General features: G+C 35.1%; 1 protein-coding gene across 2 annotated transcripts; it reads left to right on the forward strand.

The window, feature by feature from the left end:
* Positions 1 to 69: 69 nt before the first annotated feature.
* On the forward strand, positions 70 to 14456 carry LOC140046279 (protein O-GlcNAcase-like). 2 transcript variants are annotated; one of them, XM_072090861.1, is made up of 16 exons: positions 70 to 247; positions 706 to 855; positions 1367 to 1497; positions 1992 to 2160; positions 2418 to 2516; positions 2786 to 2914; positions 3249 to 3404; positions 3857 to 4740; positions 5069 to 5243; positions 7496 to 7549; positions 8307 to 8392; positions 10538 to 10642; positions 10951 to 11042; positions 11452 to 11644; positions 11995 to 12154; positions 12649 to 14456. In XM_072090861.1, the coding sequence occupies exons 1-16, from the start codon at positions 205 to 207 to the stop codon at positions 12783 to 12785; spliced, it is 2763 nt and encodes a 920-aa protein (XP_071946962.1). In that variant the 5' UTR covers positions 70 to 204; the 3' UTR covers positions 12786 to 14456. The 2 variants fall into 2 exon arrangements, with proteins under 2 accessions (XP_071946962.1, XP_071946963.1); XM_072090862.1 differs by lacking the exon at positions 7496 to 7549.
* The last annotated feature ends 263 nt before the right edge of the window (positions 14457 to 14719 follow it).

The following is a 14719-nucleotide window of genomic DNA, read 5'->3' on the forward strand; positions in this document are numbered from 1 at the left end:
AGCGCCCTCTATCATAAAAAATATATTGATAAAAATTACATACAATTTATGAAATAGCCTGGCAACTAATGACGATTGCAAAAGAGTTGCGGAAGAAGATGTGTTATTTTTAACAATAAAACCTAGTTTTTTATCTATTAGAGATTAAATTAAATTACAAAATATACAATAATAGGGATTGAGTTTTCTGGTGAAGTTGTGGACATGCTTCCACGAAATAACGAGTTGCTTTGTGGTGTTGTTGAAGGTAAGGCCTCTCTCATCAGCTCAGTACTGCTAGCTAGTAGTAGGCCTAGCCTTTCCCAACCAACCATCATTAAAAAATAGTACAGCCCCCTCTGTCTGCTGGCTCTGCCTGAACTGAGCAGCCTCTTTATGTTGATGTATTGTGGGCCCTATATAGTAAGATCTACTTCTACTGCTAGGGAGGAATACATTGATAGTTACAGTATAATTAAACGAGTCGGGAGAAGATTGCTTAGCTTATTTTTTATAATCTAGTCTTATTATATAGTCGTACTAAATCATTCGTTGTGTATTTATTTCAAGATACATACATCATGATTGATTTGCATAGAAAGAATCGGTGGTGTATCACTGCCATGCATTCATTACGATAGTTCAAGAATTATAATAAACCTAAATATTGTTATCAAATAACATGCTATAACACAACAATATAAATTCTTTGTTTTGTTCTTACAGGATTCTATGGCAGACCTTGGCGGACAGACCAAAGAAAGGATCTGTTTTGTTTGATGAAACGTCTGGGTCTTAACACTTACATGTATGCACCCAAAGATGATGCTAAACATAGAGCGTATTGGAGAGAGTTGTATTCTGTTGAAGAAGCTGGTACAAATAAACATTATTATGACTTTATCATAATCATACATATATCCACACAATACAACACAACAGTACAATAAAAACCCATCCTTTAACACATTAATTTGTCAACCAGTATTAAAATAAGAGGCAAATATATTTGTTAACACTACAGCCAATCCTTATTCGGAGGACGTCCCTATTAAAAGTGAACACTTTGTTGGGACTACAGTATAAATTAAGCTACCAGTCAAAAGTGCTCAGAGGTTAAACCATACAGCTATAATGTTATAGCTCTATGATTAAACAGTAAACCCTCTGTGCTAGTTACTCAGTCTACTTTAAAGATGTATTGTCCCCTGAAAAAATTACTAATTTAACACAAAAAGTGGATAACTTAATTAATACTGCAAAATGGGCTATTAAAAGTCTGATTTTTTAAATCTTTATTGTTCATGGTTTTTGAGGACAATACAATTAAATAAGTAATTAAATTAAACTGCATCAACTCAATAATAATCATTATCATTATACACAGATCATCTGACTGCATTAGTAACAGCTGCAAGGGAAAGTGATGTGCAATTTGTCTATGCTCTTTCCCCTGGCTTAGACATTACCTACTCAAGTCCTAAGGAACTGACTGCCTTAAAACGCAAACTAGAACAGGTATTTCATTTTAATTTGTTATTTATTTATACTGGGTAACTGCTTCAGTCAAAGAATGGTCTCCCAGAGGGCCCAGTTATGATCGGAGGCTGTGTGTGTACTAGTACACCGGGGTAACCCCCTACTCGTCTTGAAAGATGTACTAGGTTCTTTAAAGTGCACATGAACTAGACACTGGACCTATGGTTTATAGTCCTTATCTGAAAAGACTTGTTCTACCACCAGAACCATGGAACGAGTGAGGCTCAAACCCTTGCCGATGTTTAAGGCTACGTAATTACGGTACTACTGTCTTAACCGCTTGGCCACTCGCTCATTTGCTGAAGATATAGTTTGAAATGCCTTACATTTTTGTTTATACTATCATAGAACAGGTATTGATTGTTAAGTTTGTAAGGCATATGTATGTTCATGGATGCGAAGAAACATTAATTATTATTACTAGTATATTAGTGAATATTATGTTATTATTATGTTAATTTTCTATTTTACAGGTGTCCCAGTTTGGTTGCAAGGCATTTGCTATTCTTTTTGATGACATTGATACTGACTTATGCCAAGCAGATAAAGATGGATTTCAGTCTTTAGCACATGCACAAGTTTCTGTCACTAATGAAGTATATGAACATCTCAATAGGCCATGCTTCTTGTTTTGTCCCACAGGTAAGTCTTATATTGTTTGTTGTAAATACCCTATTAATACAGAAACATGTATCTTGTAGCCTAAAGCGTCAACACTATCAAACTTTTGAGAAAAAATCCTGGCATTTAAATTTCAATTTATTTTCACAAGATACATCAACTGGTTGCATTTGAACCCATAACCCTGGCTGAGCTACAACCCCACTATCCAGGCTACCACTCCACTAAATATAATATTATTTTAGTATCTTAAACTATTTGTGTTGTTTTTTCTTCAGAATATTGCTCCACGAGAGCTACACCTAGCGTAGAGTCATCGGAATACCTGGCGATTACTGGTTCCAAACTTCACCCGGACATCCTATTTATGTGGACAGGTAAAATGGCCATGATGATCATGATAAAGAACCAATGTTAATGTTAATCAATATAATATAGTACTTATTTTTCAATGTCTTAAGCTCTGTCTACACTATCAAACTAGTTTAACAAAAAAGTGCCCAATTATGGTAGGGATATGCTTAAATATGTCCATATATGGGTGCATCACATTTTTTTGTCACATAAAGTTTTATAGTGTAGACAGAGCTTTTGTTATAAACATTTGATAATTTGACAATTAAAACTGTGTTTTATTTATATCAAGGTCCAAAAGTGGTATCAAAGACAATCACCTGTGAATCAATTAAACAACTATCAAGCGTAATTAAAAGGAAGCCAGTGATATGGGACAACATTCATGCTAATGATTATGACCAGAAACGACTCTTTTTAGGTATTTTTTACTATTTTATATTTGAATATGTTCTCGTGAGACATATAGGAGCATTTAATTCATGCATTCTTAAATTACTTACATTGACATGCCAGTGAACGTATGACGTAAAAACCTTGGGATCTGATCTTGTAATCTCTATAGTAACACTTGTCTGTTGTGGAAGTGGAAGTACACAAGCTTTGCCCGGGCTTATGTCCGGCTAAGTGTGTAGCTTAGCCCCAGCCTAGATCCTAGCATGCCATAAAAATGATGTAATTACTAATAGTGTAGCAGTCGGCATAGTTGATGTGAAAATCTAAAAGTTCCTAATATAATCAACATATTTTTACAGGTCCATATGAAGGAAGGTCAACCGAGCTTATACCATACTTAAGTGGTGTACTCACAAATCCCAACTGTGAGTTTGAGAGTAATTTCATAGCATTTCACACATTGGCTTCCTGGGCTAAGAGTGACTTGGAAGAAGATAAACAAGATCTTGCAATGGGTAATTAATTTTCTTTTTTGTACATCCGTTTTTAAAAAATATACTAAAACATAAAGATTATTTTTTTGTGTATGGCTGTGTCATGAACTTATTTGAAAGCCTAAGTGTCAGTTTATATCTCGTCTGGTTAGACCAGATAGTCCTTAAGACTTATATCACCACCATAAACAAATCTAAGAACAGATAGGAACGCGTAACAGTCCTTTGATCTTATGTCTGGCTGCGACAAATACCAACAGTACTGTACTATGTACATATTCTCTGCAAAGCGTGGAACTGATCGTGACGCAGCCACATATAAACCCTTTGATCTTCAGAGCGCAGCATCCTGTTTATATTGCCTTGCTTAAACCATACTGAGCACATTTTTTTTTAAACAATTTTTATTTCATATTTCATGGTGAACATTGTATATTTTTTGCTAATTTGTGGTTTTTACAAAAAATATTTAGGTGATATTTCAGACAATCCAACAATAGCAGCAGAAATCAAACTTGAAAGAGATGGAGACAACGAAACGCCACAAAGTCCAACGCCACATCATGGAAGGTACAACCCTCTGTCGGCTTTGAAGGCTGCCATAGTTGATTGGTTAGAAATCATCCAAGAACCAAGAACGGCTGAAGGTTTACGTACTGATCCATCTGGTCTTATAAACGCAAACTTGGTTGCAGCCTCGGTAAACGCTGCTCCTATCCCGAGCATAAACACATGTATGGCGGTAACGCAAACTACAAACTCAACGGTTACTCCGTTACCGCCCGAAGGAACAATAAGTAGTGGTATTGTGAAGAATAAAAACCTTATGGAAAACCTTGTTAATTCTGGTAGTAACTATACACCAATAATGAACCCTGTCAGTTCTCTAGTAACCAAAACAACTGATGAAGTTTTAGAACCAATGGACTGTCTACCTGAAGTGGACACTTCAAAAGCTAATGTTGTACCGACAAAATTGAGCTCAGTTGTTTCAATATGTCCGTCCACTGTTTCTAAAAACTTTGACTCTGCAATGCAAGTGGACGATAGTTTAAACAAAGACATTAATAACAAAAGCGACACTTCTACGGATACTGAAATGCAGATAGATATGGACCAAAATAGTAAACTTATCGAAGATTCAATTTCTGGGACATCAGTGACTGTACTGTCTGAAACGGTTAAACATGGAATTGATAAACTAACTTTAGAAGATGTAGCCCTTTTAGTAGACCTATTCTATTTACCTTATGAACATGGAAAACAAGCAGTGCATTTACTAGAGGAATGCTTTTGGTTGAAATCAAATGCATATGCAGTAACAGAAGCTAAGAAGATTGGCAGTCCTTCTGATAAGGTATAGTTTTTGTTGTTGTCTAGTAATGTTTTTTTTTTCATCTTAATGCAGCTCTTGCATTCCTCAGACAACTCCTGCATCCTGCCGCCATGTCCTGCATCCAGCCGCCAACTCCCGCATCCTGCTTCACTTCTGCAACTCTTGCATCACTTTTTCTGCAGCTCTTGCATCACTTCTGCAGCTCTTGCATCACTTCTGCAGCTCTTGCATCTCTTGTTCCACAGAAAACTTTACCAGCTCTTTCATTCCTCTGATCAGTTGCACAGCATCCTGCTATTTGTCTCGTCTTACATAATTTATAATAATGTTCTTTTCTATTTATTTCAAGGCACTTGAGTGGTCAGATAGAGCAGCCCGATTTGTTGAAAATGGCAAACGGATGAAAATAATGTTCTCTCGGCTAATGAATATTCCGAACCGCTCACTCATGTACGAAATCTACAGCTATGTTTGGGATATCGAAGGTGTTATTTCGTTGTTGATGTCTTTTGTAAAGTGGCTGGGTAGGTATTCATACAAATGAAAATGATTAAAAACATACACAAAAGTTTTAGTGTGTAATTTATCTAAACTAAAAATTAAATTAACTAAAATATACACTTTAAAAGAATTAAATTCATTAATCAGCCTGTAATAAAGTTTACTATGACAATATGTAAACTTAAACTTTATTTCTGGCAATAATTACAATTAAAGTATAACAAATTTAAAACCAGGATTATTGTGATGCAATATTGAATAGGTAGCTTATAAGAAACCCTAAATGATCAACATGTCACTTAAAAGAACTATTTTATAGTATTTGAAGTTGTGAAGTGTCTAACAGTAACAATACTCACAAGATTAATGAGAATATCAGAGAGAAATATAAATAACTGTAACCATAGTGATTATGTAATCATTGTTATGCTGTACATCCAAAATAAGCTTGGTTTTCACTTGTTTGAAAGAATTATTTATTATCAATCAGAATTATTTAGAATTAATTTATCATAAATTTTAATCTTTAATATATAAAGTAAATTATAAATTAAACTTCAAATGTTTTTATGCATTATATATTTACGATGGATGTATTGATCAAGTGTACACAAACTTTATACCACATCTTTTTGAATATGATTGTTATGTTGGATTGATTGAAAACTAAGACACACCTTTTTTAATAAACAATTTTTCATTTACCTGTGAGGTATTAGCGTGTGATTTCTTAATCATGTGTCTGTGATACCATGCTGTTGTTTGGTATCATGGCAACCAATTAAGGGTTGATTACTTTTTTGGCAATATTAATAAGATTATGGGGGTTAAAATTTGTGACAGAACAATAAAAACACATGATTGTAAGATCACTTAGCTCCTCACATTTTAAAGAAATGTTTCAAAGATTGCGATGACTTGTTTAATGCTAATTTAGTTCCAGATTAATAATAATAATGTAAAAGTAACAATATTGGACTGTTTTCCCTGAAATTGATGTCATAAATAGTCAATAATAGATGAAAAATGAACTAAATCTTAAAACAAGTCTTTGAAAATTCTTATGAATTCTATCACAAACAAACGATTGTTGAATTATTTCTTTATGTGGTCCTTTATATCATGCAGTATCGTTGTATACATTATGAATATATTGAAGGATTTTATTATGTTACTAATTTGTTTGTGGTGGATTTGTTTTATTTTCAAAACCTTTGAAACATTTCTATGTAGCGCTAATCCGGTTACTTTGTTTTCAGATGCAGCCTGCGTCATTCATCCTGTCATGAAACAGCTAAAATCTATTTATACTCTTTTTTATTGAATAAAAATAATTTAACAATACATATATTAATTACTTGTATCTTAGATCAAGCTAATTTCTTGCATTTTAACTGTTTTCCCAATCTGCCATTATACAGACAATTTGTTTAGTATATTGTCATTTTGAACATTTTGAGGTCAGGATTCTGAATTTAAAATATGAATCATGATCCATATTTAAATTATGATAAATATAAATCAGAAAGAATAGTATAAATTATAATAACTGTAACATGACATGGTGAAAGGATGCTTTTCTTCTTTAATCAGAGTTATGGATATTTTTCATATCCTTTCAAAAAATGTATGTTTTAGTTATTGTCAATCAACTGCAATCATTTTTCAAACAATTGTGATGACATTTTAAGTGTTATAAAATACAGAAAAAAATGTATTCTTTCATTCCAAGTGAAATTTATGCTTTTCCACATTTTCCAAAACTGTATTGATGCACAAAATGACACTTTTGGTATTAATATGTGAACCATAATAAAATGATATGACCTATGACCTATGCCCCTGTGGTGCCTACAGTGCTTCCATTTTACAATTTCTGAATTCTGCCCTTCCCTTTCCCTTTATTTCAAAATCGTAGATCAAATATTAAATTTTCCTTGCTTGTCACAGATAGATAGATAATAATACACCAGAAAAAGAACAACACATGCTAAATAATCTCGTTATCAATATTTTTCAATGAATCCTTACTATCAACATTTCTGGGGGATGTAGACTTCTCAGATGTGGGCGTAATCATATGCTGTAGATGGTTAACATTCTTACAACCTAGCTGCCTCATTACTCTCTTTCATGGCTAATTGGCTCTGTTCCCTCAAATCATCATATTAAACAAAGTAATTTGCGTACATCAATTTGTTTTGAAAGATGACATAAATGACATTTTCCCTTAATCTACTTAATCTGTTTGTTTTCTTTTTCTTATTTTATGCAGCCCATGGCCTGATACGACAGATGCACTCGCATATCTTGCACAGTTACTATTCATGTACGCAATCGTTTCTGATATTTTTACCCCTTACTACCTAAGCTGTGTTGCATATATATAGATCTACTGTAGCAATATGCTGTAGCAGCCGTGAGAGATGAAAAAAAACGCCCTTTCCTTTGCTGCATGTAAAATGCCTGTGTATTGCGGTAAGGTAATATTATGCTATGGCTTCCTGTGGCGTGCATATCATGTGATCAGAGTATCATGTGATCTTCAGCATATCATGTGATCATCAGCATATCATGTGGTCAGGTTTGTTTTATCCGCTGCACTAATGCATATCTTCTCTTCACCTTAGAATTCCTGGAGTGAAAGTTACCGTAATCAAAATCATCAGTACACTCTTTACTTTGTGTTTCTGTTTTATTTTCATCAAGTTTATTGCTTTTATTTATACAGGATTTTATGTTATATAGATTTTTTTGTTCTCCCAGTGCTTGAACTTTGACATTTGACGCTTTTAGATTTTGACATCTAAGCCACTTTGTGATTCCCTAAACGAAAGTTTTTTTTTCCTTTTTGGCGCCTTGCATTTCTTTCAAACCAAAAACCTTTTAATATGCAAAGAATATAAGGGTTTTTTGGTTTTTAAAAATTCTGATAAAATATAAAAATATATTACAAAGTGGCATCATTGTTGTCATATTTAATAAGTAAATACATTAGTTATTTGATTACATAGTGTTACTTCAAGCATTAAATTCATGCATTCTTAAATTACTTACTAACGTCAATTTGATTGAATCATTTACAGGGGGTAACCACACACACAGAGAAGCATTTATGAGCGGCGATCTAGAACCATGGGTTTTTCGTGGAGGACTGACCGGTGAATTACAAGTACGGATATTATCAAAAATAAACTTTCTTTTTAGAAACAAGAGTTGCCATAGTAACAGAATGCCATTTGCATCTTAAACTATTAGCAAGGACACGTTTTTAGAAATTATTTATAAATAACTTACTGTATTATTTCAGAAATTATTGCGCTATTATTATAGTCGTGGTGAGTTCATCGTGCAAAGCAAATGCTGCAGTGCGCCGTGTTAACGCCCTATACGTCGCCATTCGTTATTCTGCGCATTTATATTTTAACAGCGAAGCGTGGCGCTTGCTTTCTGAAGGCAAGATCTATTTGTTTTTACAGAAAGTGTGAATTAATATTGAAAATTGTTATTTTTCTTTTATTTTCAGATAAATAACATCATTTAATGAGAATCACAAACAATGGTTTATTTTATGTCACAAGTTATAATCTTTGATTTAATATTCGCCCACAACAAAATTTTTATTTTTATTTATTAATCATTATATATCTATTCTGATATAGAATTTTTATAGAATTTGTCCATCATTGTGAAGATTATTTGTACAAAATAAACCATTTGATCCAGTGATTGTCATTAAATTTCATTAATAGCGCAGCATTGCTGCTGTCATATGCCAACACTCGTGCCAAAATCAGATCGTGCGCTGCGGCGCCAACGAAATGCGCTCCACCTTTTGCTGTGTTTTAAATTTATTTCTCCAAAGATATAGTGTAGATGCCATTTTTAAAATGTATTTGAGGTCTGAGCATAGTAAAAAACTAAATTGTGTATTTTGTATATTAAACTATCTATCTCTGTTCCTGTTGAATTTATTTATATTTAAAGAAAATTGTTTAGCAGTATGTGAGGTCCTTTGTGGGAAGAAAGGGGTATGGGGCTAGGGTCTTCTTCATTGAGGTATTGACTAGAGGGTGGACTCTTGACTGGTATGGGGCTGGGGTCTTCACATTAAGGTATTGACTAGAGGGTGGACTCCTGACTGGTATGGGGCTAGGGTCTTCACATTGAGGTATTGACTAGAGCAGGGAAATAGAGGGTGGACTCCTGACTGGTATGGAGCTGGGGTCTTCCCATTTAGGTATTGACTAGAGGGTGCACTCCTGACTGGTATGAGGCTGGGGTCTTCCCATTTAGGTATTGACTAGAGGGTGCACTCCTGACTGGTATGGGGCTGGGGTCTTCCCATTGAGGTATTGACTAGAGGGTGCACTCCTGACTGGTATGGGGCTGGGGTCTTCCCATTTAGGTATTGACTAGAGGGTGCACTCCTGACTGGTATGGGGCTGGGGTCTTCCCGTTGAGGTATTGACTAGAGGGTGCACTCCTGACTGGTATGGGGCTGGGGTCTTCACATTAAGGTATTGGCTAGAGGGTGCACTCCTGACTTGTATGGGCTGGGGTCTTCCCGTTGAGGTATTGACTAGAGGGTGCACTCCGGACTGGTATGGGGCTGGGGTCTTCCCGTTGAGGTATTGGCTAGAGGGTGCACTCCTGACTGGTATGGGGCTGGGGTCTTCCCATTAAGGTATTGGCTAGAGGGTGCACTCCTGACTGGTATGGGGCTGGGGTCTTCCCATTGAGGTATTGACTAGAGGGTGCACTCCTGACTGGTATGGGGCTGGGGTCTTCCCATTGAGGTATTGGCTAGAGGGTGCACTCCTGACTTGTATGGGGCTAGGGTCTTCCCATTGAGGTATTGACTAGAGGGTGCACTCCTGACTGGTATGGGGCTGGGGTCTTCCCATTAAGGTATTGACTAGAGGGTGCACTCCTGACTGGTATGGGGCTGGGGTCTTCCCATTAAGGTATTGGCTAGAGGGTGCACTCCTGACTGATATTGGGCTGAGGTCTTCCCATTAAGGTATTGGCTAGAGGGTGCACTCCTGACTGGTATTGGGCTGGGGTCTTCCCATTAAGGTATTGGCTAGAGGGTGCACTCCTGACTAGTATTGGGCTGGGGTCTTCCCGTTAAGGTATTGGCTAGAGGGTGCACTCCTGATTGGTATGGGGCTGGGGTCTTCCCATTGAGGTATTGACTAGAGGGTGCACTCCTGACTGGTATGGGGCTGGGGTCTTCCCATTAAGGTATTGACTAGAGGGTGCACTCCTGACTGGTATGGGGCACGTTTTTTAATTTTTTTATGTTTTATTGCAGCGTATGCTACCAATTGATGGGGCAAATGACTTATTCTACAAAGTTCCACCGAAACAAATATGCAATAAAATATACACCATTCGTCCATTTCGTAACTCTGATGAGGTAAACATGATTAATTTTGCAAATTTTGTTTGACTAGTAGGTTGAGATACAAACTGTAACTTATACTTATTTGGCAAGGTCAAGGTTTTTATCTGTGGTGCACACAGATCCGTGAAAGACCGTTGTTTATGAAAGGAATGTGTTGTTATCTGGATGAGGCATGCAATTCATCAAAGCAGATGATTCAAAATGCTTTCCATCCAACATCTTGTATTTAATACAGCTCTTACATCTTACGCTTCAGTTGCGTGGGATAGAACGTTATATTGTAATGCAAGAATATAATGTTGTAATTTCTATTATTACAGTTAGGAATATTTAGGCAGTGTCGTATGACTTACCAAGATGGTAGAGATGCTACTGACTTGTTCTCTGAGCACCTTCGTCTACCAGGAAACAAGTAAGATATATTTATTTATTATTATTTTGCACTGATGACGGGCTAGTGTTGCCCGAAACCTCTGCTATTTTTTCTGGCTGTTTTACTTTACTGTTTTTGAGTTAGCTTTTTGCTTATTTGAGATCCAGCCACTGTTTTTTCAGTGCTTGTTTTATTTTGTATCTCCATTGAGGTCCAGCCACTGATACCCACAGCATTGTAATTTTTTTCTGTAATTTGCCTTTGGATTTATTATTATTTTATATATATTATACTGTGAGTATATCAGACCCATGCCTCTTGGATGCTAGTAGGATATCTCTTATTATTACACCATGTTGCTCTCTCAAATTCTGGTGACACCCAAGAGTAGAAGTTGGTGGTTTAATGTTGAGATTTTTCTTAATATAACAATTATATTCATTTTTAGAAAAGTAGGTGCTCTACTCACATTTAGTCCTGAATACTGTTTTGTTGCCGAGGAAGATGGTGAATTATGTGGTTATGCCCTGGCAACCCTCGACTCGATGGAATTCCAAAAGAAATGCGAACTGGCTTGGCTACCGGAAATGTGTATGAAGTATCCTAAACCAGAGAAGACCGAAGGGCTAACACTTGCTGAGGTATTTAATACTTGCCTTTTTATTAAAAAATCTCTTCAGTCAAAGACTGGTCTGCCAGAGAGCCCAGTTGGTGATCAGTGGCTGTGATGTACTAATACACCGGGGTAACCCCCTACTCGTCTCGAAAGATGTACAAGGTTCTTTAAAGTGCACACAAGCTAGTTGTGTATACTGGACCTACAGTTTATAGTCCTTATCCAAAAAGACTCGTTCTACCACCAGAACCATGGAGTGAGTGAGTCTCGAATCCCTGCCGATGTTATGGCTACGTAATTACGGTTCCACTGTCTTAACCGCTCGGCCACTCACTCACTCACAGTAATTTTGTTTCATTATTTTGTTTTTTTCAGATGATCATTGTCAGCTTTCACAATCACAAGCCATTCAGACCTGTGAACATGTTTCAACGATTTCCATCATTATTAACAATGAGCGTGTTGTCAAGTGTTGAGGATCAAGGTGTGTTAAAGAATCTATTGGCATGTATACTGTCAGCTCTTAAGGCGAATGGTAAGTAATGTACATCCAATTAAAGATCTCTAATTGGAGACCACTCTTTTTTAGACTAGACCAGACTAGACTTACCATGGATACCAACAGAAAGCTTAAGGCTAGTCAAATGGCCAACCAGTTAAGGCAGGGGTGCCATTTATCATACATAAAAAGAGCTACTCAAGACCGACTTGCTCCTAGTTCTGGTGGTGGAACAAGTCTTATCGGATAAGGACTATAAACTGTAGGTCCAGTGTACACTGTTATCCAGTGCATGTTAAACAACCTAGTTCATCATTCGAGATAAGTAGGGGGTTACCACGATGGACTGGTTCACAAAGTATCCTCTGTATCGGGGGAAGGATTTAGACATTGGATATCAGTAATAGTGTCATATTTACATTCATACACAATGACAAGAATTGTGGATATAAAGTTTGCGGTGTATTAGTTCTGAATATTATTAATATAAAACTTTATTCTAAATAAATTTATTTTTATATTTTACTAAGGATCCCACGGTGCTTATATTGAAGTATTGAAATCCGAGTGTTCTATGATTGACTTCTACAAGAAACTAGGCTTTTTTGATGTCCCATTAGCGGACAACCAAGAAGAAGATTTCGTCATCCTTGGTAGAACCATCTAGAATTCTGGTGAAATACTTGTAGCGTTTCCTAACAGTCCCTGAATATGTATTACATTAGCCTGCACTCAAAATAGTACGTTCACATGTAATAGTAACCCCATGACAAGGCAATAATGATTTAAATATACAGGCACAAAGATGCACAAGGATAAAATGATGATTAAAATTATCCAAACCTTTTTAGTTATCAAATACAATCATCGTCACAAGCAATTTAAACTAAATGCAAGTAAACTGTGATTTGTTTACTACTACAAAAAAAGGAAAGAAATATTGAATCTTTTTGAATTGTTATAAATTACCCAATTACAATAGAAATATACATTAATTCTATTTATTTCTGAAATTGGATATAATGTGCACAAACAAAAATTAATTTGTGGTACATATAAAATAATTTTAAAAAGTAGAAATTATGAAATTGTTAATTCAAAATTATAAGAACGTATAATATATTAAAGCCTAACAACAATTAATATTCGATGTTTTAAATTCACTCAAATAATTATAATTATCAAATGATTTTAGTGTATTTCACTACCCTGAATTAATATAAATTTTTTCTCAATTTTATTTAAAATTTATTATTAGATAATAATAATTAATAATGTGTACTGTTATTATGTTTTAACCTGTTTAAATTCAATAGTAAAAAAGAATCTAAAATTTACATTTTTGTAACATCTGCATTATCGGTAATTGTGTATTGGCCATAGTAATATAATTTTTTTTAAATTATCCTTTATGTTTTTCATTGTTTAATTAATATTCCTATATATATATTTTAAGAATAATCTCTGGAAGAAAAGAAATGTAATTATTCAATTTGTGGCATCCTGGATGCGATTTTTTTTTTCGTACATAAGTTGGGGACCCCATGTGAAAGATAGCCGAACTACTTCCTAAATATAACTAAACCTAACCCTCCAAATAATCTCTCTCTCACTATAAAGTAAAAGAAGTAACTCATGGGAGTCGAACCCCATACATCGACATGTAAAGTCCATAGTCTTATCCACTCGACTACACAGACGGCTCGACAGAAATCGTTTGCATTAGCGAATTGTAGTTAGCTGAATTCTTACGTCACACCTTATGGATATGATTAATGAATATTCATGAATATTCTGTGACGTTTCACGAGGGGTCCCCAACTTATGTACGAAAAGAAATATCGCATCCTGGACATATGACGTTAATTTTCCTGTATACGATTGGAAATTAAATTGTATTTAAAATTTTGAAATTTTAAAATAAGATAACTAATAGCATTATATACCATCAGATTCTGAATAGGAGCAGGAAATAATGAAATACATACCATGTTTAATTTGATTCAGCAAGATGGATGGTTTATATACATCAACAAAGGGAGTTTGGATCACAAGAATTAAAACAAAACTAGAATTTAAGTTTATTTAAGAAATCCTGATAATAATTGCTGAATTTATGTACAAATGCACATTTCAAATGAAGCAAGCTTGCGTTTAAGATAACATCTGAGACCTGACTGTCAATAAAAAGAACCCTTGAAACTATGTATACATTGTGTTATTAGAGGGCGCTTTTGATTTGTGAGGTCCGATGACCAACCTATGTCACGTGTATCAATGTATTGCATATAATATTTTTGCATAATAATTCAATTTTGAAATGTCGATATAAAAAAATTCCTATACTGTACGCATTATTCGTCTCTGCGCATGTTTATTGTGCTATAGTAACCATTTATGTCAAAAAATAAAAGGGGCGAAAATCGGCCATTTTTCAAAAATTTCCCTGTACTATAGTACAGGGATTTTTACCAAAAATGGCCAATTTCGACCTTTTTATTTTTCGATGCGCAGAACCCATTATTCGACTCTGCGCATGTTTATTGTGCTATAGTAACCATTTATGTCAAAAAATAAGAGGGTCGAAAATCGGCCATTTTT

Source organism: Antedon mediterranea, chromosome 4, assembly GCF_964355755.1.
Source record: "Antedon mediterranea chromosome 4, ecAntMedi1.1, whole genome shotgun sequence".
NCBI classification, from domain to species: domain Eukaryota; kingdom Metazoa; phylum Echinodermata; class Crinoidea; order Comatulida; family Antedonidae; genus Antedon; species Antedon mediterranea.

Bases quoted from the DNA above. Each gene is read 5' to 3' on its own strand.
- LOC140046279 (XM_072090861.1), top strand. From the start codon at position 205: ATGCTTCCACGAAATAACGAGTTGCTTTGTGGTGTTGTTGAAG. The intron at 2,517-2,785 runs GTAAAATGGCCA...ATTTATATCAAG, and splicing joins CATCCTATTTATGTGGACAG to GTCCAAAAGTGGTATCAAAG. The intron at 7,550-8,306 runs GTACGCAATCGT...AATCATTTACAG, and splicing joins CTTGCACAGTTACTATTCAT to GGGGTAACCACACACACAGA.